This window comes from Anolis sagrei, chromosome 8 (genome assembly GCF_037176765.1).
Source record: "Anolis sagrei isolate rAnoSag1 chromosome 8, rAnoSag1.mat, whole genome shotgun sequence".
Taxonomy (NCBI): domain Eukaryota; kingdom Metazoa; phylum Chordata; class Lepidosauria; order Squamata; family Dactyloidae; genus Anolis; species Anolis sagrei.
The window spans coordinates 4182899-4207382 of record NC_090028.1 but is presented as its reverse complement, the minus strand read 5'-3'; the positions used below and the strand labels follow the sequence as shown (position 1 = coordinate 4207382).

General features: G+C 41.8%; 1 protein-coding gene across 1 annotated transcript in view; it reads left to right on the top strand.

Annotated features, from left to right (window-relative positions):
• Positions 1–24484, top strand: part of GLG1 (golgi glycoprotein 1) — a 167676-nt gene that overhangs the window by 66097 nt on the left and 77095 nt on the right. Inside the window, exons 2-3 of the mRNA XM_060788388.2 lie at positions 10933–10965; positions 17592–17678. Coding sequence (XP_060644371.2) covers positions 10933–10965; positions 17592–17678 — 120 coding nt within the window. The remainder of the gene's footprint in view (positions 1–10932; positions 10966–17591; positions 17679–24484) is intronic.

Below are 24484 nucleotides of genomic sequence, written 5' to 3'. Positions count from 1 at the left end.
ATACTGGAGAGGCTTGGGTAAAATAGACCTTGGAATTTGAGAGGTGCTGGGATGTATAGTTTCTCCTCCAACCAAGAGCATTCTGAACTCCAACAATAAAATTAAGCCAAACTTGGCATACAGAACTCCCATGACCAACAATAAATACTGGAGAGGCTTGGGGAAAATAGACCTTGGCATTTGGGAGGTGTTGGGATGTATAGCTTACCTGCCATTGAAGATCATCCTGGAGGGGTCCAGGCATGAATCCAGTGGAGGAAAGGAAGGCTGCACAATTTGGAGCCCCTCGCCAGGCCCAATCTCCTCGCCGGAAAGCAATGGAAACGGCGAGGGGCTCTGCACGAGAGCAGGCTGCGCGGTGCAAGCAATGGAAACGGTGAGGGGCTTCGCATGAGGCCAATCCCCTCGACGGGCCGGATAAATGCGCTCGGCGGGCTGCTTATGGCCCGCGGGCCGTAGTTTGAGGACCCCTGTTCTAGAAGCATTCTTTCCTGATGTTTTGCAAGCTGTATATACTTAGCCCAAACATCGTGGCAATAAGTAAACATGGTTTGCACATGATAAGCACCTGTTGCCGGAGACAAATGTCTGCTCAGCAGTAAAGCAGTAAAATGCTGAATTGCTGTTTTCAGTAGAAACTTTTTTTTCAATTTTTTGTCTGTGCTGAAATCAGGCCGTCCTGTTGTATCTTGTAGGTTTGTGAACATCTGGCAATATAGAGGACTTTTTTTTTGATAACCGTCTTCTCTATAAATGCAGTCTGCTAAGAAACAACATTGTTGGTGATAGATAGAAAGCAGCTTGTCAACCCATTTCAATTGAACTGTCTTCTGCTCACAATCTTTCTTGGATTTGTTTGCTCCCGAATGGTGTTTCTTTTGCTGTCACTGGCAGACTGTCCTGGGAAGCGGAGGTCACCAGTTTGGTTAAATTTATAGATTTAACTTTATGTATCGATTATTTTGTATGCTTCAGATTGTCTTGTTTGCTTTCAAGCTGGGTTGCTGTATCCTGGGCTGCCTGGCCATTTCCCAAAAGCATTCTTTTCTGACATTTCACCCACATCTATGGCAGGCATCCTTAGAGCTTGTGGGGTCTGTTGGAAACTAGGCTAGTGGGGTTTATATACCTGTGGAATAATATCCAGGGTATCGCACCTCAAAATAGGTTCACCTTGCTGAAAACACCAAACTGCACACAGCCAGAAGTCTTTATAGTTTATTAAAAAGTAAAAGATAAAAAGTTCTTAAAAGCAAAAGTAATGTTCTAAAAGATCAATACAGAATAACACTTTGAAGCATGATCCAAAAAGCACCAGCAAAAGCAAAATCCCATGAAAACATGACTGAGTCCTGAGACCACGAACACAAGAACTGCAAGATAATCCTGACAAGCAAAATGTAAGCCTCTTGGTTAAACGAAAAGTTGCTCTGACAACGGTTTGGTCCCAAACACACTGCTTAATACCCTTTGCAAAACGTGAAGGCGTTTCTTTGGCCTCTGGCCTCCTCCTTGTTAGCTATTCTCACACTCCTTCGAACTCTGAATTCCAAACGGTCAGCACTTTCATGTTCCTTGATGCGTGTCTGGGCAATGCTGCGTTTGGTGGTCCCTATGTAGACTTGTCCAGAGCTGCATGGTATACGGTAGACTCCTGCAAAAGTGAGAGGATCCCTCTTGTCCTTTGCTGAACGTAGCATTTGTTGGATTTCCTTGATGGGTCTGTAAATAGTTTGTAGGTTTTGTTTCCTCATCAGCTTCCCTCTGCGGTCAGTGGTTCCCTTGATATATGGCAAGAACACTTTTCCTCTGGGTGGGTCTTTGTCTTGACTCTCGTGGCTTGTTCTTGGTCTTGCAGCTCTTTTGATGTCTGAGGTGGAGTCTCCATTGGCCTGTAGAGCCCAGTTGAGGTGGTTCAGTTCATCTTGGAGGAGGTGGGCTTTGCAGATTCTTTTTGCACAATCTTCCAAGGCTTTAATGGTGCTTCTTTTTTGACTTGGGTGATGGTTGGAGTTTTTGTGTAGATATCTATCTGTCTGTGTGGGTTTCTGTAAATGGTGTGACCCAATTGTTGATCTGGTTTACGGATGACTAGGACATCTAGATATATATTCTCTGTTACAGTCCGCTATTATGCCTGAAGCAGTGTGTAAATTCATATTTATGGTCTGATACTTGTTCTGAATTCCTTTGGCTAATATGGCATTTAAGTTTGGAAAAAAACCCACAACAGTCTGAATTCAAGGATATTGTGCTTCAGTTGGATGTTATCAATTTCAGCTCTTTGCAAATATTAGAAGGAAAAAGGCAAGTCCAACGCGCGGCAGCCAGATTACTAACGGGTGCGGGGTACAGGGAGCACACCACTTCGCTGTTACACCAGCTCCACTGGCTGCCAATTAGCTTCCGAGCACAATTCAAAGTGCTGGTGTTAACCTATAAAGCCCTAAACGACTCCGGCCCTGTTTACCTCTCTGAACGTATTCTCCCTTACGAACCATCAAGATTATTATTAAGATCGTCTGGAGGGGCCCTGCTCTCGGTCCTACCGGCCGCACAGGCGTGCCTGGTGGGGACGAGGGACAGGGCCTTCTCGGTGGTGGCCCCGCGACTCTGGAACTCTCTCCCACCGGAGGTCAGAACCGCCCCGTCTGTCCTGACATTTAGGAAACGGGTGAAGACGTGCTTGTGGAGACAGGCTTTCAATGAATGAGACAACACCCTAGGATTTTGGATGAAAAATGATGTATATTTGATTTTAATATGACGACTTACCACCGTAGTTTTAAATATATTGCTATTTTAAATGTGTTACTGTAATTGTGAACTATGATATTTTACTGATTGTATGTGTTTTTATGGTTGGAAACCGGGCTGAGTCCCTCAATGAGGTGAGAAGGTCGGTATAGAAAACTTTGAAAGAAATAAATAAAATAAATAAATTGTCAGTAATGCTGAATTCTTTGGGATGATGCACCTGATATGCAAAGGACAGGTTGCTTACCTGCAACTGGTTCTTCAAGACCATTGATGTGAGTCTGTACGGAGATTTTCCCAAGATGAGGCAGAGTTTCTAGTCTAGATGCCATGATAAACAAATCTTGGATTCACGTCCCTGATTTGTTGGTTTGTTTGTTTACAGATGGAGCTATTTGACATGATCATACTTTGTGCTCAAAGTGCAATAAACCAGGATTCTGGTGGAAGCTTGTCTTGCAAACTGGGCATGAACCTGCCCTAAATGCGTAGCTATTCCTTTTTCGGATTTGAGCCCTTTTCCAGAGATTTTGCAGAACGGATCTCTGCAGGGACTCAACTTCCCTGCCGAGGGCTGATCATGCAAGCTTCCTTTCCGGGATTGTTCTCTACTTTTTAGGCAGTGGTTGTATGCACAAAGCACTTTAGAGGGCTTTTGAGGCTATAGAAAAGCTGTGTGAGGCCTTGATTTCCTCTTCAGACGCTTGCTTTGTGACCTTGCTCAAAAAGCCATTTGGATCATTGGCCTGTCTTGCAGAAGGTTGCATTTGTGTGGAGTCATGAAGAGCTCTCTAATGCAATTCATTTCATATAAAACAGAGAGGAGATGCTTTCACCTTCACATCCCTGCTCTTTTCTTTCCCGAGCATCTGGATGGCTGCTATCCTTTGCCGTTTCAGGGGCCTCCAAGATCTCTCCATAAATCTAAACTCCTTTTCTCTTTATCTGTGAGCAGAATGCCAGAAATGACCTAAATCCCTGGCCTTGCCTTCCGCAAAGGGAATATTTGAGGAAGCAAATTGGCTCTGCAGGGAAGGAAACCCTCTGCGGCTTGCTTCTGTTGGGAATATAGGGCAACCTTTCTTGCAATCCAACCTCTGAATCAATGTCTCCTGGGGTCCATCTGCACAGTAGAATTAACACAGTTGGACACCAGTTTAACAGCCATGGCTCATAGCTGTGGAATAATGGAAGCTGTAGTTTTACAAGGTTTTTAGCCTTCCCTGCCAAAACAGTATTGGTGCTCCATCAAACTACAACTCCTGTGATTTCGTTGCATTTAGTAATGGCAGTTAAAGGGGTGTCGAGCTGCATTCATTCTACAAAGTTCTAGTACCTGAGGCACCATTCAGTTGTACACCAGAGCAAGAACACATTTGACCTTAAACATTACACCAGCTTGGTAAAATCAGCAAGCAGTTTATTAAAGAATACTAGCCGTCCCTTGCCACACGTTGCTGTGGCCCACATGGGGGTTCTGTGTGGGAGATTTGGCCCAATTCTGTGGTTGGTGGGGTTCAGAATGCTCTGTGATTGTAGGTGAACTATAAATCCCAGCAACTACAACTCCCAAATGTCAAGATTCTATTTTCCCCAAACTCTACCAGTGTTTACATTTGAGTATATTGAGTATTCGTGTAGAGTTTGGTCCAGATCCATCATTGTTTGAGTCCACAGTGATCTCTGGATGTAGGTGAACTACAACTCCAAAACCAAAGGACACTGCCCACCAAACCCTTCCAATATTTTCTGTTGGTCATGGGAGAAGTTTGTGGGAAGTTTGGCCCAATTTTCTCGTTGGTGGGGTTCAGAATGCTCTTTGATTGTAGGTGAACTATAAATCCCAGCAACTACAACTCTCAAATGACAAAATCATTTTTTTTTTTAGTGAAGGACATACATTGCGCTGTTAGGTATCTTGTGTCCAAATTTGATGCCAATTCGTCCAGTGGTTTTTGAGTTCTGTTAATCCCACAAACGAACATTACATTTTTATTTATATAGATAAATAGGCAAAGCAGTAAAATTAGCAAAAACAGCAAAGTTCCAAAACAAAGGTTAGCTTCAAGGCAAAACAAGATCCATAGGTATAAAAATCCATGAAATAGGCACAAGCATCCATGAAACAAGGCAGCATGAAAAATCAAATACACAAATCTTGGCAAAAACTTGGTAAATGAAACTAAGAACACTTGAAAGCAAGACCGTCATGAAATTCCAACATTGACCCAACTGAGACAGTTTTTCCCCCATGAATAAATATAAAGGTTTTCCAGATCTCAAAACCGAAAGGAAAGCATTTCTCTTGACATTACCACCAGATAAAGGTTCCTTATCTCTTTTCCTGTAAATGAATTGATCTTCTTTGCGCCTGAGCACTCTGTCTTTGTTTACAAAAGCCTTTCTTTCTATCTACGCTCTCATTAACTTGACTCTCATTAACTTCTGCGCTTGACAAATCATCTTCAGACAGTTTCCCTGAGAAAGACTGCGAAAGGCCTCTTTCAGGAATGTGACCTTATGAATCTTACCAAGACAGCTCGGGTCTCTCATCTGAGCTCAACTCAGGCTTAGGCAAACCCTCATCCCCATTTCCAACAGACCCAGGCCCACCATCAAGAACACCATTCCCTTTCCCATCGTAAACATCAGTCACAATCACAGGCTGAACAGGCTGACATACTACACATTCACTCTCAAACTTCCTATATGTACATTTAACTCCAAAACACGAAAAATTCAATAGTAACTCAGCTAAGCTAATCTATATAAATAAACATGTAATGTTCGTTTGTGGGATTAATAGAACTCAAAAACCACTGGACAAATTGACACCAAATTTGGACACAAGATACCTAACAGTCCAACGAGTGTCCATCACCCCTTAAAAAACTGCACACGCACACACACACACATACACACACACACACACACACACAACCCCAGCGGAACAGACTTAAAACTCCCCAAAATATGCCATATATACACATACACTCATATACATATATGCATGCACATGTTCATACACACACATATATACACACATATATATGCACAAACACACACAAATATACACACATATACATACACACATATACATATATACACATGCACACATATATACACATACATGCATATAGACAAGCATACACATATACACAATATGCATGTACACATATAAACACACAAATACACAAATATATACAAATATATACACACATATACACCCACACCCACCCACATATAAATATATAGACACACACACTCAAATACACATACTTACCTTCTTAGGCGATCCCTCGTTTTCCGAGGATGATTGTCTTCCAACATTCTTGTGGGTCCGTATGTGGCTGTGGAGCCCTATTCTTGCTTTGCATCTTCTTCCGCAGTGAGGGCATTGGTTTCCAGGTGGAAGGCGGTCTCGGTCGGGATTGGCTTGACGCGCCTTCCTCTTGGCACGCTTCTCCCTTTCGCCCTCCATTCGTGCCTCCTCAAATTCTGCAGCACTGCTGGTCACAGCTGACCTCCAGCTGGAGCAGTCAAGGGTCAGGGCTTCCCAGTTCTCAGTGTCTATGCCAGAGTTTTAAAGGTTGGCTTTGAGCCCATCTTTCAATCTCTTTTCCTGCCCATCAACATTCCGTTTTCCGTTCTTGAGTTCAGAGTAGAGCAACTGCTTTGGGAGACTGTGGTCAGGCATTCGGACAACGTGGCCGGTCCAGCGGAGTTGATGGCGGAGGACCATTACTTCAATGCTGGTGGTCTTTGCTTCTTCCAGCACGCTGACGTTTGTCTGTCTGTCTTCCCAAGAGATTTGCAGGATTTTCCAGAGGCAGCGCTGATGGAATCCTTCCAGGAGTTGAATGTGACGTCTGTAGGCAGTCCACGTTTCGCAGGCATAGAGCAGGGTTGGGAGGACAATAGCTTTATAGACAAGCACCTTGGTATCCCTACAGATGTCAAATACACATATATACACATAAAACTCATACACAGACTGAGCCACAGCAATGCGTGGCAGGGGACGGCTACTGTTTCAATATATGGCCAAACAAAAGTTTTGTTTGCTTATTTTCTACTTCTTTACTTTTTTTGTATCCCTGTGTAGGGTTCAAGTTGGGCAACATCAAAGAAAACATAATATAGGTTAAAAACAAAGAAAATGCATGTAAATATGAATAGAATATTTAACAAATAATTACATCTTTGAGTCATAAAACATAAATAATTGAAATACAATTAAAATTTGAGCTGAAAACTGCACATCCCCAGCAACTCATCCTTCACCATTCTACATTAACCAGGTTTGAGTCATGCTGCAGAATGATTCCAAATGCTCCGTTAGTGGCGCTTTTTGCCACCCTATTCCCATATCTCTGAAGCAAGACGGAGCCATGGCTAACTGGGAAGTCCTAGCGCTTGGTGCATGGTTGCTCATGCTCCTCAACTGCTGACGCAGGTGGCTGCGAATTCTAAATATATTCTCCCAGACCTGTCCTTAGACCCGTGAACAATAGCTGTGGGCTAAATATAGATATCCTGGGTTGTCGGGATTTGGTGTACGAGCCCCAAAGTTGTGGCACAAATGAAATGACGCCGCTGTTTGTTAAAAGCTGAGCGTGGCAGTATGCGCTGGTTAAACTTTTATGTTCTGCTGCTGCTTTGGGCAGGGCGGTGGGACCGCTGTGAATTACGGCCGCGCTTTGGTTTTACCCACTAGCTGTGCTTCAATAAACCTGCGGCGAGTCCTTTTCGGAGAAGTGTACTCCTTTCTTGCAAATCCCACATCCTGTTTGTTGGGAGGCAGATTTCACTGGAAAGCTTTATAAAGCTTGCCTCGCTCCTTTCCCAGTGGGTTTTATTTCTTTTCCCTGAGCACTAAACAAAATAGCTTTGTGTATGTATATGTGTGTGTGTGTGTCTATTTGCCTCCCACAACTTTCAAAATAATAAAACAGTGCAAGTTTATTAAGAACAGCAGCGGGGAACATCTATTGTCCAGATGTTGCTGAGCTGCATTTGCTGTCAATGGCAAAGGATTGTCCGTTCACATTTAGCCACATCTGGAGAGCAATGCATTCCTATTTTTATTTCAGAAACACCTTATTGATACCAAAATATGCATAGAATGTGTTTCTTCGTCAGTGTAGATACTGTACCCATTTATTATTATTATTATTATTAATAATAATAATAATAATAATAATAATTATTATTATTATTATTATTATTATATATTTCTATCCCGCCCTTCTACCCACGAGGGGGACTCAGCGCGGCCTCACATGAGCATCAGAGGATGCTAACAGCATAAATACCATCAAAATTACAATTCACAATAAAATCATTTAAAATATTGTACAACATCATCAGTAAAATTTAACAATACATTAATAGATTAACATGCTAGTAAAACCAAGCCGAGCCCAGAGAGTCCATGTGAGAAAATCCAAATTTCCTTTTCCTATTGCCGCTGGCGTCTAATCGAATGCCTGGCCCCAGAGCCAGGTCTTCAGTTTTCTTCTAAAGGACAGGAGGGAAGTTGCCAACCTGATATCCTTAGGGAGAAAGTTCCACAGATGGGGGGCCACTGCCGAGAAGGCCCCGTCTCTCATCCCCACCAACCGCATTTGCGGGAGTAGTGGGATCGAGAGCAGGGCCTCTCCTGATGCTCTTAAGCTCATTTGCCTCATTGATCATTTGTTCATTGATCATTTGATCATTTGCCTCATTGTACAACGTAGACAATTAGTTATGGGGGCTGGGTAGTTAAATGTAATTATAATTATTGTATTATAACCTTGTACCCAAGCATATGCATAAATAGATAGATAGATAGATAGATAGATATTTTTATATGTGTTTTAAATTGTTCTTAGATTGTATGGTGGTTAACCACCTTGGGAGAAAGGTGGGATATAAATAAAGATGATGATGACGATGATTATTATTATTTAATAATAATAATATTTATTTATTTATTGTATTGGAGGTGAACTGAGGATACAGTGGTAATGTATTTTGAAAACACTACTTGGCATTATATTAGATTTCCTTTGACCAGTATCTGGCCACTTGGAGTTCCTCTGGTGTTACTATAAGAAGGTCCTCCCTGGTGCATGTGGCAGGGCTCAGGCTGCATTGCAGCAGGTGGTCAGTGGTTTGCTCCTCTCCACACTCGCATGTCATAGACTCCACTTTGTGGCCCCATTTCTTAAGGTTGGCTCTGCATCTCGTGGTGCCAGAGTGCAGTCTGTTCAGCGCCTTCCAAGTTGTCCAGTTTTCTGTGTGCCCAGGAGAGAGTCTCTCATTTGGTATCAGCCATGGATTGAGGTTCTGGGTTTGAGCCTGCCACTTTTGGACTCTCACTTGCTGAGGTGTTCCAGCGAGTGTCTTTGTAGATCTTCGAAAACTATTTCTTGATTTAAGTCGTTGACGTGCTGGCTGATACACAAACAAAGGAGGAGCTGGAGATGTCACTGCTTTGGTCCTTTCATTATTGGCTGCTACTTCCCGGCAGAGGAGGGTGACTAAAATGATCAAGGGTCTGGAGAACAAGCCCTATGAGGAGCGGCTTAGGGAACTGGGCATGTTTAGCCTGAAGAAGAGAAGGCTGAGAGGAGATATGATAGCCATGTATAAATATGTGAGAGGAAGCCACAGGGAGGAGGGAGCAAGCTTGTTTTCTGCTTCCTTGGAGACTAGGACGCGGAACAATGGCTTCAAACTACAAGAGAGGAGATTCCATCTGAACATTAGGAAGAACTTCCTGACTGTGAGAGCCGTTCAGCAGTGGAACTCTCTGCCCCGGAGTGTGGTGGGGGCTCCTTCTTTGGAAGCTTTTAAGCAGAGGCTGGATGGCCATTTGTCAGGGGTGATTTGAATGCAATATTCCTGCTTCTTGGCAGGATGGGGTTGGACTGGATGGCCCATGAGGTCTCTTCCAACTCTTTGATTCTATGATTCTATAATTCTATATCAGGTGGTGCAATACCATCTAAATACAGTAGAATCTTGCTTATCCAACATAAACAGGTTGGCAGAACATTGGATAAATGAAAATGTTGGATAATAGGGAGAGATTAAGAAAAAGCCTATTAAATGTCAAATTAAAATTATGATTGCATTATGATTTTACAAATTAAGCACCAAAACATCATGTTTTACAACAAATCAACAGAAAAAGCAGTTCAATACATGGCAATGTTATGTAGTAATTACTCTTTTTACAAATTTAGCATCAAAACAGACAAAGGTTCTTTCTTTCTCTCACCCTGGACTGCGTTGGATAATATAATAATAGTAGTAATGGTAATAATAATAATAATAATAATAATAATAATAATAAGCTGGACCTGAAGGAGCGACATCTTAGCACCATCTTCTCCAGTATAGAATCCCTCTAGGTATTTGGGTTTACAAATCCCATAACACTATATAAGAAAATTGGAAAAAAAGTTCTGTTTCTGGTTTGAAAGTATTATTTCCTGTTTAATTGTGCCATCTTACATTGAGAGCCATCGTTCTCCTCCAAAATTTTTGTTTTTGTAGTTATTTATTTAGTTATGGTATCAGGAGCGAACCAAACAGTTGTATTGTATTTAAAAAAAACACAAAGTTTGAAAACTTGGCATTCTATTATAAATGTCCTTTGACCGGTATCTCAGCAAAAGCTTTGCAAAAGCTTTGCATTCCTACATGGGAAGCTGGAGCTGACAGACGGGAGCTCACCCTGCTCCCCGGATTCGAACTGTCGACCTTTTGGTTAGCAGTTCTGCCAGGACACGGGTTTAACTCATTGCGTCACTAAGGGCAGTTTCTCAAGTCAGACCTGACACACACACACACAAAAATGCCACCGGCTTCTGTTTATGGGACTTCTCTTTGGCTAAACAAATCTCTATTTTGTACAGACCATAATGCATTATGAACAGAGGCAAGTAGATAAACGAACTTAGTATGAAACATCATCCCCAATGCCTTTGAGTCCAGGGCCCATCCCTTGATGTTAGTGTAGACCAGCGTGGGCTTGCTAACTTTTGCGGCCTGATTTGCAAGGTTAATACAATAATGTTCATTATTCTGGAACAATAGCCTTGGTCTGTTGGGGTGGAAGGAAGGCAGCGTATCCTGACCTCCTCTAAATTAATGTCGTTATCTCTCTTTTTTCTCTTCCAGCCGGACAATGAGATTTCATCGGACTGCAACCATGTAAGTGTGTTATTGTTTTTTTGTTTTTTTCTGGGGCTTTGAGGTTTTCTCTTTAGAGGTCATTATCGCATTTGCTTTTGGCAAAGAAAGAAAGAAGCATTTTCCCGGGCTCCTGTTACAACTCTTCTTCTTTGCTTTGTTTAACCTCTTCATGGCCACTTAAGCAAAGAATGGAGGTGGTGCTTTCCAGCAAAAGGCTGTTGCACTCCAGGTCAGGAAGAAGCCCTTTGACTTTAAAACACCACTCAAAGATACAGAATGGGGGACAATGCCTGGCTCGAGAGCAGTACGTGTGAAAAAGATCTTGGAGTCCTCGTGGACAACAAGTTAAACATGAGCCAACAATGTGATGGGCCGGCAAAAAAAGCCAATGGGATTTTGGCCTGCATCAAGAGGAGCCTAGTGTCTAGATCTAGGGAAGTAATGCTACCCCTCTATTCTGCTTTGGTTAGACCACATCTGGAATATTGTGTCCAGTTCTGGGCACCACAATTCAAGAGAGATATTGACAAGCTGGAATGTGTCCAGAGGAGAGCGACTAAAATGATAAAAGGTCTGGAGAACAAGCCCTATGAGGAGCGGCTTAAGGAGCTGGGCATGTTTCGCCTGAAGAAGAGAAGGCTGAGAGGAGATATGATAGCCATGTATAAATATGTGAGAGGAAGCCACAGGGAGGAGGGAGCAAGCTTCCTTTCTGCTTCCTTGGAGACTAGGACGCAATGGAACAATGGCTTCAAACTACAAGAGAGGAGATTCCATCTGAACATGAGGAAGAACTTCCTGACTGTGAGAGCCGTTCAGCAGTGGAACTCTCTGCCCTGGAGTGTGGTGGAGGCTCCTTCTTTGGAAGCTTTTAAACAGAGGCTGGATGGCCATCTGTCAGGGGTGATTTGAATGCAACATTCCTGCTTCTTGGCAGGGGGTTGGACTGGATGGTCCATGAGGTCTCTTCCAACTCTTTGATTCTATGATTCTTTGATTCTATGAGTGAAGAAACAAATCTCCTTTTATTGAAGCTTAATAAACAGTCAGAAGAAATAAATGCTTGTAAGAGAATAAGAATGTTCCAAAAAGTAATAAGTCCATAAAAAGCAGTAACACAGAGCAATGTCCACATGAGTAATAAAACCAATCCAAGACAGCATTAATCCAGACAGGAATCACACAGGATGCAAAGACTATTTATTTATTTATGACGTTTATATGCCGCCCTTCTCACCCCGAAGGGGACTCAGAGCGGCTTACAAGGTATATATTACATACAATATATTATATTATTAGCATAGTACAATAGCAGCATTAAACATTGCTATATTGCACCGTACCACTATATCATAATATTATTAGTAATATTATATGTAATAAAAGGTAAACGTTGTCCTCTGACATTAAGTCCAGTCATGTCTGACTCTGGGGTGTGGTGCTCATCTCCAATTCTAAGCTGAAGAGCCAGCGTTGTCCATAGACACCTCCAAGGTCATGTGGCCGGCATGACTGCATGGAGCACCGTTACCTTTCCGCCGGAGCGGTACCTATTGATCTACTCACATTTGCATGTTTTTGAAATGCTAGGTTGGCAGAAGCTAGGGCTGACAGCGGAAGCTGACGCCGCTCCCCGGAATCGAACCTGCAACCTTTCGGTCAACAAGCTCAGAAGCTCAGTGCTTTAACCCACTTCGCCACCGGAGGCTCCTTTTTATTATATGTAATATAAATATATAATTATAATGTCATACTATTATTAGTAGTAGTATTATATTGCATTACATTATAATATTATAAATAGCACCGGGATTGTGGCGCAGCTGGCTGAGTGTCAACTGCATTAAGATTACTCTGACCAAAAGGTCATGAGTTCGAAGCCAGCCCGGGTTGGAGTGGGTTTCCAACCAATTGTGTAGCCCGTTGTCGACCTTTGCAACCCGAAAGACAGTTGCATCTGTCAAGTAGGAAAATAAGGTACCACCTTAAAGTGTGGGGGGGCTAAACTAACTGATTTATGAGGCCATAAAGACTTCAGCAAAGCATACGAGGAATGCGGAAGTACTTCATCAGTGTCGCAGATGGACAATGAAAGCAACAGCTCCCTTGGCGGCCAGAAAAAAGTTAAATAGCCTCTGTCTGTATATGTTGTATGTCAAATTGGCATTGAATGTTTGCCATATATGTGTACACTGTAATCCGCCTTGAGTCCCCTGCGGGGTGAGAAGGGTGGAATATAAAAGCTGTAAATAAATATTATATTATATTATATTATATTATATTATTAGAATAGCACAGGAGACAAGATGGAACTATCCCCTGGCCCCCTTTCTCTTCACTCTGGCCCAGAACGGCAGTTGGTGTTGATGACATATTCAGAAGACAATCCAAAAGGCTAAAAAACTCTACAGGAACAAGACCCCTTGAACAGGATTTCCATGGCACATGAACTTGGTTTCCAAACAATGCCTAATCTAACAGGTTTCCTCTTGAGGCAAACATTTTATCCCAAAACTCAGGAATTGGTTTCGCTTCCTCCACATTTCCCCCTTATCAGATGAAGTCTTTTGGAGCGGCATAAATACTGAGTTTGCTGTCGATCTTGGCTAATCTCCATTCTTCAGCTCCTTATCTGGCTGCTCATTAAAATTCCCACTTATCAGATTGTTTTCTAAACCCAAATCTTGAGAGCTCACAGAGAGAGGGAGTGAACTATCATTGCTAGGCCCAGCAGGGATAGTCTCATGAGAAACTGCCCTTTGCACTGGGACCTCTCTGTCATTGTCTGCCTGAAAATTATTGACCAAACCATCTCCATCTTGTACCTCAGCCTCGGCACCATCATTTCCCACATCAGGATCCTGAAACACAAACACAGTCTGATTTCTAACAAAGGCATTCAACGTTCCAGCGCACTGCGCACCCCACGGTGTGATCCTTGCATCCTGCAGCCACTGGAGAGTGCCTTAATTACACTGGGAAGCTAATTGTCAATGAGCCGTGCAGTTTCCCACATGCAGCACCAAAGGGGATGGTAGTACAGTACTGGTGGTCTTCCCAGTGTGCCGCTAGTGCTGCTTAGTGGTGGAAATACATCAGAAAGTGAGATTTATTTATTTATCGTGGCATCAGCAACCAGACCATTGTGTTACATTTCTGTTTTGTAACAGAACAAAACAAACGAACAGATAAAAAAAACATACAAATTTGCAAATACAGAATACAAAATTTGTGGGTTTGGTAGTTGATTAAATGACCTTTGACCAGTATCTGGCCACTTGGAGTGCCTCTGGTGTTGCCACAAGAAGGTCCTCCATTGTGCATGTGGCAGGGCTCAGGTTGCATTGCAGCAGGTGGTCTGTAGTTTGCTCTTCTCCACACTCGCATGTCGTGGACTCCACTTTGTAGTCCCATTTCTTAAGATTGGCTCTGCATCTCGTGGTGCCAGAGCGCAGTCTGTTCAGCGCCTTCCAAGTCGCCTAGTCTTCTGTGTGCCCAGGGGGGAGTCTTTCATCTGGTATTACCCACGGATTGAGGTGCTGGGTTTGAGCCTGCCACTTTTGAACTCTCGCTTGCTGAGGTGTTCCAGCGAGTGTCTCTGTAGATCTAAGAAAACTATTTCTTGATTTAAGTTGTTGATGTGCTGGCTGATACCCAAACAGGGGATGAGCTGGAGATGTCACTGCCTTGGTCCTTTCCACCTGACATCCGGCGGATGTCAGGTGGTGGAATACCGGCTAAGCACCGTGATAATGCGGCATGTCTCAATAAGAGCCACATCCACTGTTTTAGTGTGGTGAGATGTGTTCCACACTGGGCATGCATACTCAGCAGCAGAGTAGCAAAGCGCAAGGGCAGATGTTTTCACTGTGTCTGGTTGTGATCCCCAGGTTGTGCCAGAAAGTGAGATAGCTTGACATCTCAACCATCTTTAAATGTATTCACTGAAATTTATTTATTGCCCAAACTTGTTTTCTACCATTTGTTGTGGTGTTCCTCTTTTCCTGGTTTTGAGAAGGAAAGGTGGGTCATAAAGTTATTTATTATTACATTATATTATTTGATTCACAACAAGGTGAGTACACAGCAAACAAGATCACTATGCTGGCTTTGGTATTTGATCATGTCAGACACTTCCCAAGTGTCTAGGACTGTGTGATATATTGACAATTAACGCGTGCAGATCTATTTATGTATTTATTTACCATATTTGTATACCACCTTTCTCAGCTCGAAGGCGATTCAGGGTGGTTTACAGTTGGCAACAATTCGATGCCTAGATACCATAAAATGCAGTTAAAAACATTTACCATATAATACATAAATAAACCATACAAAGCCAGTAAAAACATATAAAACATATATCAATAGCGTCTCCTTATTAAAATCAGTGTCCAACCACATCATCCAATCGTTCCTTTATTCTATATTTGCCTGTTACGCTGCATTTCTGAACGCTTGTCCAAAAAGGCAAGTTTTGACGTTTTTACAGAATGTTAAAATGGAGGGGGCCCAATCTGATATCCCTAAGGAGGGTGTTCCATAGTTGAGGTGCCACCACTGAGAAGGCTCTGTCTCTCGTCTCCACCAGGCGCATCTGTGAAGTAGGCGGGAATGAGAGCAGGACCTCTCCAGATGATCTTAATGTCCTAGTAAGGTGGCCTTTTGCAGCTGACAGATAGTGATTTTGTCAGCACCTATTGTTTTTAAGTGCAGGCCAAGGTCTTTAGGCACTGCACCCAGTGTGCCCATCACCACTGGGACCCCCCTGACTGGCTTGTGCCAGAGTCTTTGCAGTTCTATGATCATTACTGCTACTAGTACTACTATTAATTTCTTCCAACCCTGGCAATGTTTTGCTAATTCTTAAAGAACACACACAAAACACGTTAAGAGTTTGCTGTTTTTTTCCTGTTAGTGTTTCTTGATTTCTCCCTCTCTCTCGCACACCTCTGGGATATTGGTTTTCCTTTCCTTTTGTTTTACACTTTCAAAAGTTTCCTGTATTGTTGTCTCTGTGTATTTTGCAGTGCTCTGGAGAGCTTCCTGCTGGGCACTGCAAAAATGCAATAAATAATAGATTTCGCACCAAATCAATTACTTTTAATTAACTCTCCGCTGAATCAGCAATCATGACGCCTCTATTGTCCCACTTGCCCCAAACCTCTTCTGTTATCTTAAGGAAGCAACTCAGCCCCATCCTTTTGCCTTTTTGCCTGCCAACACATCCATCCCTTGCCCACCTGATATCTCTGCTTTCACTCTCTATTGATCTACTCACATTTGCATGGAAGGTAATGGCACTCCGTGCAGTCATGCAGACCACATGACCTTGGAGGTGTCTATGGACAATGCCGGCTCTTAAGTTTAGAAATAGAGATGACCACCAACCCCCCAGAGTTGGACACGACTAGACTTTATTTATTTGTTTATTTATTTACTTAACACATTTATATGTCGCCCTCCTCACCATGAAGGGGACTTAAAGCAGCTTACAAGACATATATACATACAATATATTATACTATTAATATAGTACAATATCAGTATTAAATATTACTATTTTGTAATATTATTAGTAATACTACATGTAATATAAATATATAATTATAATATATTATTAGTATTACATTGCATTACATTATAATATTATAGATATTATATGTATATCTATATAAATAAAAATGTAATGTCTGTTTGTGGGATTAACATAACTTAAAAACCACTGAACGAATTGACACCAAATTTGGACACAATACATCTATCAGGTCAACGAGTGTCCATCACCCATAAAAACACTGAAAAACACAGCAGAAGAAACTTAAAAAGCAAAAAACCAAAAATACATTACAATGCGTGTACAAAACCACTTATATACACAAACACACATAAATACACATATACACAAATATACACACACATATATGCATATATACACACACACACAAAACACGTATACACAGTGGGGAAGGAAGGAGAGAAGAGAAGGAGGGAGAGAAAGAGGGAAAGAAGGAGAGAAAGAAAGAAAGAAGGGAGGAAGGAGAGAAAGAAATAAAAAAAGTGAAAGAAGGAAGGAGAGAAGGAACAAAAGAGAGAAAAAGGAAGGAAGGAAAGAAACACGGAAGGATGGAACCAAAGAGCAAAGGAAGCGAGGAAAAAACAGCTAGAGAAGGAAGAAAGAAGAAAGGAAAGAAAAAGGGGGAGGAAAGGAAGGAGAGAAAGAAAGGAGAGAAAGGGAGGGAAGGTTGGCCACAGCAACACGTGGCGGGTACAGCTAGTACAATATATTATATTATATTACATTATATTATATTATTAGGATAGCACAGAAGACAAGGTGGAAACAATGTCAAGGGGAAACCTTTACCTTTCCTATCACATTAAAAGCACGAAAAGTGGTAGGACGGCAACATTCAAAAGCTGATTCATGGCATGAGGTTTAGATATAAGTTTGCAGGGAACTTTCTCAAAAGGTTGAGCCACACACGTTCTTCCCTCAAGTCTATATTTTTAAGATCCTCCTCATGATGGAGGACGGCTATTTTAATTATGTGCCCAGTCCTGAAATCCTGGCTTAGGAAAGCCTTTGGTAGCATAAGAACAAAAACCGAGCTTTGCCTTAATTTTCCTCGCTTTCTCTTTAGCTGCTGTGGAACTACAAGCTGAACCTGACTGCGGATCCGAAATTCGAAACGGTGGCCAGAGAAGTCTGCAAAACCACCATCTCAGAGGTAAGGCTGGGGAGTCAATTGGCTGCTGCTTTCATCAGAGAGAGTCCTTTAATCGTATTGATTGAGGTGATGGTGGCGTATTTGTGAAGCATCTTAGTAAAGTGTGCTAAATGTTTTACGCTGCCCTTTTGGGTTGACGGACTGAATGGAACCTGCTAAGAGGCTTCCTGCATTCTTCTCCAAAATTAGACCATTTTATTGCTTGTCAAGGAAGAGAAACATGAGAGCTGTGAAGTCAGGAAGAATTGCCACTGCTTGAGGCCAGAGCACTTGCTTTTGCTCGAAGGATCCTGGCAAAACGGCGTGCGCATATAATAAAAGGAGAGTGACCCATTGTCATTGGGAATGTAGTAAGTGCTTTTCATTAGAGGAAGAAGTAAAAGTAGTTAAAGTAGAGGGCTGTGAGATCACTTGGGTTATTACAACCTTTCCAGCTTCCAGTTTGCACCCTCCTTTTCCTGGGCGTAATGCTTGCTCAGACAAAGTTGTTAGGCTGATTAGAATGATGATAATTAACTCCATCAAATTGCTGATGAGGAATGATAAGTGTCGGATTTCCAGATGTCTTTCCAAAGGAAGGCTCAAAAGATTTCATGTTGATAAGAGTAGTACTGCGGCTGTTGTCGAAGGCTTCCATGGCCTGAATCATTGGGTTGCTGTGAGTTTTCCAGGCTGTCTGGTCATGTTTCAAACACACTTGGTGGGGACGAGGGACAGGGTCTTCTTGGTAGTGTCAATCAACTCCCAAGAAAGGATTCTCCCAGGCAGGAAGCAGCCAGGCTTTGAAGCTGCAAGGCCTTTCAATGCTAATAAGCTGGCCAATGGCAGCAAAGTTTATTTATTTATTTACTAGCAGTCCCCTGCCAGGCGTTGCTGTGACCCAGTCAGGTTTATTTATTTCTCATGTCAGGGCAGCCAATCAATTATATTACATTTCTAACAGAACAAACAGACAAAATACAAAATATGCGGGTTTGGTAGTTGATTAAATGTCCTTCGACCAGTATCTGGCCACTTGGAGTGCTTCTGGTGTTGCTGCAAGGAAGTCCTCCCTTGCGCATGTGGCAGGGCTCAGGTTGCATTGCAGCAGGTGGTCAGTGGTCTGCTCTTCTCCACACTCGCATGTCGTGGATTCCACTTTGTAGCCCCATTTCTGAAGGTTGGCTCTGCATCTCGTGGTGCCAGAGCACAGTCTGTTCAGCGCCTTCCAAGTCGCCCAGTCCTCTGTGTGCCCAGAGGGGAGTCTCTCATTTGGTATCAGCCATTGGTTGAGGTTCTGGGTTTGAACCTGCCACTTTTGGACTCTCGCTTGCTGAGGTGTCCCAGCGAGTGTCTCTGTAGATCTTAGAAAACTATGTCTGGATTTAAGTCATTGACATGCTGGCTGATACCCAAACAGGGGATGAGCTGGAGGTGTCTCTGCCTTGGTCCTTTCACTATTGGCTGCAACTTCCCGGCGGATGTCAGGTGGTGCAATACCGGCTAAGCAGTGTAATTTCTCCAGTGGTGTAGGGCGCAGACACCCCGTGATAATGCGGCATTTCTCATTCAGAGCCACATCCACTGTTTTAGTGTGGTGAGATGTGTTCCACACTGGGCATGCATACTCAGCAGCAGAGGAGCACAGCGCAAAGGCTGTCTTCACTGTATCTGGTTGTGATCCCCAGGTTGTGCCAGTCAGCTTTCATATGATATTGTTTCTAGTGCCCACTTTTTACTTGATGTTCAGGCAGTTCTTCTTGTAGGTAAAAGCACGGTCCAGGGTGACTCCCAGGTATTTGGGTGCGTTGCAATGCTCCAGTGCGGTTCCTTCCCAGGTCATCCTCAGAGCTCAGGATGCTTGTCTGTTTTTAAGGTGAAAAGCACATGCCTGTGTTTTAGATGGATTAGGGATCAGCTGGTTTTCCCTGTAATAGGCAGTAAGAGCATCTAGAGCTTTGGAGACTTCTGTTCAACCATCTCAAAGCTCCCTGCTTGAGCGGTGATGACACAATCATCAGCATAGATGAAGCTCTCTGTCCCTTCTGGCAGTGGCTGGTCATTTGTGTAAATGTTGAACATGGATGGAGCGAGCACGCTCCCCTGAGGCAGGCCGTTCTGTTTCCGCCATCTGTTTCTCTGGCCCTGGAACTCAACAAAAAAGCTCCTGTTTTGTAGCAGGTTTCCTATAGTAGTAGGCATTAAGAGCACCTAGAGCTTTAGAGAGCTTCGGAGAGCTTATATTTGGCTTATACTTGAGTATATACGGTATGCAAATCTAATGCACACCCTAATTCGGCAAGGTGATTTTGCCAAAAAAATTGCGAGCATTAGCTTCTCGTCAATAGGTTACTCAGTTACTCAGAGTAGCATATAATGATGATAGAGCAGAAGCCGTGTTCCTCAGTCTCAGGTTCCTCAGAGTTCTTACGATGAATGAACTCTATAATTGTTTCTCCGGGGAAGGTGATCAAATAGTAAAAGGCATTGTTCATAATAAATCTCCTAATTAATAATTAAATGGCCCAGAGCAATTCCAGGAAGAAGGGACTTATCTCGCTTGGAAGTTGGAACATTCAGGACCTGTGGAGCAACTAAGTAGATGGATGATTAAAAGAACCTGAGCGGTTGAGAGTTTGTTGGCTTACTGTGACTTATGTAAAATGTATGGCATTGTTTACATTGCTTCTTTTTTCCCACCAGAATGATTTGTTGATTCTTTTGAATGTAATTTCTAATCTGTGTACCTTCCAGGGTAGGGAAATGCCTCGATCATTCACGTTTGCTCCAGGAAATCACCTTCATGGCGATGTGTTAACTGTCGACAGCAAACTTATTTGAGCAATTATGCATCATGTATGTATGCATCAATTTTGAAAGATGGATGGGACTCTGCATTTACTTGAATGGCCTCAGCCATCGATGAATCCGTAATTGCTTGTGTAATTGCTGAAAGTGTTTGCCTTTGGGTCGCGGATAACGTTTTCCAGTAAAATGCTTCTCTTTAGTATTGCTCCGCTGAGGCTCTTCCGGGTACTTTCCCCTCTCAAGGCGAGTCCGTGCTGATTGTGTTTTTTCTTCTTTCCTTCTTCGAGACAGTGTCTGTACAAATGTCAAAAGTTTTAGTAACCTACAATAGTCTTAGAAAACAGGTCACCTTGAAAGAAAGATGTCTGTGTGCGTGTGTTGCAGGGAGTGGGTGTTATTACTCAGTTTGCATAGACCATATATACTGAGTATAAGCCGAGTTTTTCAGCCCTTTTTTAGACTGAAAAAGCCTCACCCGCTTATACTTGAGTCAAGGTTATTTATTATTGTGTTGTTGTTCATTCATTCAGTCGTCTCCGACTCTTCGTGACCTCATGGACCAGCCCACGCCAGAGCTCCCTGTCGGCCGTCACCACCCCCAGCTCCTTCAAGGTCAGTCCAGTCGCTTCAAGGATGCCATCCATCCATCTTGCCCTTGGTCGGCCCCTCTTCCTTTTTCCTTCCACGTTCCCCAGCATCATTCCCTTCTCTAGGCTTTGCTGTCTCCTCATGATGTGGCCAAAGGACTTCCACTTTGTCTCTAGTCTCCTTCCCTCCAATGAGCAGTCGGGCTTTCTTTCCTGGAGGATGGACTGGTTGGATCTTCTCGCAGTCCAAGGCACTCTCAGCACTTTCCTCCAACACCACAGCTCAAAAGCATCTCTCTTCCTTGGCTCAGCCTTCCCTAAGGTCCAGCTCTCACATCCGTAGGTGACTACAGGGAAGACCATGGCTTGGACTAGGCAATGGATCTTGGTTGCCAGTCTGATGTCTCTACTCTTTACGATTTTATCGAGACTGGACATTGCTCTCCTCCCAAGAAGTAAACGTCTTCTGATTTCCTGGCCACAGTCTGCATCTGCAGTGATCTTTGCACCTAGAAATACAAAGTCTGTCATGGCCTCCACGGTTTCTCCCTCTATTTTCCAGTTGTCAATCATTCTTGTTGCCTTAATCTTGGTCTTTTTGACGTTTAGCTGCAACTCGGCTTTTGCGCTTTCTTCTTTCACCTTGATTAGAAGGCTCCTCAGCTCCTCCTCGCTTTCGGCCATCAGAGTGGTGTCATCTGCATTTATTATTATTATTGTACTCTGTTATTATTATTATTATTTATTACTACTACTACTACATTTATTGTTTCAATGTATTAATTATTATTATTACATTTCCATAATTTATTCTATTATTATTATTATTATTATTATTTCATGTATTATTTTAATTTGTTATTATTACATTTATTATTTTACTCTATTATTATTATTACATGTATTATTTTATGCTATTATTATTATTGCTATTATTACATTTATTTATTTGTGGTATTTTTATACTGCCCTTCTCAACCCCAAAGGGGACTCAGGGCAGTTCACAGTATTGGCAACAATTCAATGCCATAGATTCACAAAACAGTATTATTTTACTCTACTACTACTACTTCTCCTTCTTCTTCCACGTATTATTTTACTCTATTATTATTATTGTTGTTATTATTACATTTATTTATTTGTGGTATTTTTATACCGCCCTTCTCAACCCAAAGGGGACTCAGGGCAGTTCACAGTATTGGCAACAATTCAATGCCATAGATTAAAAAAACTATTATTTCACTCTATTATTTCTTCTTCTCCTTCTCCTTCTCCTTCTCCTTCTCCTTCTCCTTCTCCTTCTCCTTCTTCTTCTTCTTCTTCATGTATTATTTTACTCTAATTATTATTATTTCATTTCCATTATTTTACTTCATTATTTTTACTTTATTATTGTTGTTATTACATTTATTATTTCACTGTATTTATTATTATTGTTCCATTATTATATTACTCTATTATTATTTTTATTACATTTATCATTTTACCCTATTATTATTGGAAGAATATGCAAACACATTTACATTGAAAAAGTTTAGAATAATAAATCAGATTTCATCATGGAGTCACCAAGTAGCATCAAGGGTCTTCTGCTTTTTATCCCTACAGGATTTAGCGACACACATACCCTTATTTAGGAGCGTCCACCCTTGCCTTTGAAATCTAGTGACCAGAAGCACCAGAATCACACGATCTTTTATTTATTTTGTGGCCTTTTAGTCACCTTTGACTGCTTCGGTTTATCCCTGCCTTTTGTCTGGGACCGTCATCTCTTTGAATTCTTTGTTCATCAATCCCTTCCGCTTTGCAGAAGTTCTGCCTCTAATAACTTTGGCTGTTTTTGTTAAATAACACCTTATTCTCCCTTTCCTGACCTGGGATTTTTATTTATTTTTTGTCTTATGTTCTCTCTCTTCTCTGCCATACTTTGCTTTGTACGCTCAGGAAGCCAGCGGCAGAAAAACACAACTACTCAGCTCCTAAAAGAGAATGCCAGGCTTATTACAATGCAGCATATTGATATTATGTATATATATCTATATTAATAAAAATCTAATGTTTGTTTGTGGGATTAACATAACTCAAAATCCACTGGATGAATTGACATCAAATTTGGATACAAGACACCTATCAGGCCAACGAGTGACCATCACTCAAAAACACTGAAAAACACAGCAGAAGGGACTGAAAAAGCAAAAAAATAAAAAATACATTACAGCACATGCGCAAAACCACATATATAGACATATACACATAGATATACACACACAGACTGGACCACTGCAATGCGTGGCAGGGGATGGCTAGTCATTCATAAAAACACTGAAAAACACAGCAGAAAAGACTTAAAAAGCCAAAAAAAATAAAAAAAATACATTACAATGCATGCACAAAACCACATATATAGACATATACACATACATATACACACAGAGACTGGACTACTGCAATGCGTGGCAGGGGATGGTTAGTCGCTCATAAAACACTGAAAAACACAGCAGAAGAGACTTAAAAAGCCAAAAAACAAAATAATAACATTACAACGCATGCGCAAAATCTCACATATGTATAGATATGCAAACACACATATATATACATACACAAAGCACATATACACAGACTGGGCCACAGCAATGTATGGCAGGGGATGGCTAGTCACTCATAATAACACTGAAAAACACAGCAGAAGAGACTTAAAAAGCCAAATAAATAAGTAAATACATTACAATGCATGCGCAAAACCACATATATAGACATATACACATACATACACACACAAAACACATATACACAGACTGGGCCACAGCAACGTGTGGCAGGGGATGGCTAGTCACTTATAAAAACACTTAGAAACACAGCGGAAGAGACTTAAAAAGCCAAAAAAAATTAAAAAAATACATTACAACACATGTGCAAAACCACATATATATACGCAAACACACATATATACACATATACACAGATATATACATACACATAACACATATACACGGACTGTGCCACAGCAACGTGTGGCAAGGGATGGCTAGTCACTTATAAAAACACTTAGAAACACAGCAGAAGAGACTTAAAAAGCCAAAAAAAAATTACAACACATGTTCAAAACCACATATATATATGCAAACACATACATATATACAATTGTTTATTGCTTGTTATTTTATTATTGCTTGTTGTTTTTGATGTGTTGTTGGGCTTGGCCTCATGTAAGCCGCTCCGAGTCCTTGAGGAGGTGGTGGCGGGGTATAAATAAAGTATTATTATTATTATTGTATACACATTTATTATTATTATTATTATTATTATTATTATTATTAACTTTATTTGTACCCCACTAGCATCTCCCGAAGGACTCGATGCGGCTTACATGGGCCGAGGCCTCAAAAACAACAACATAACAATACACATAACATTATAAAGCAAATCAAAAAC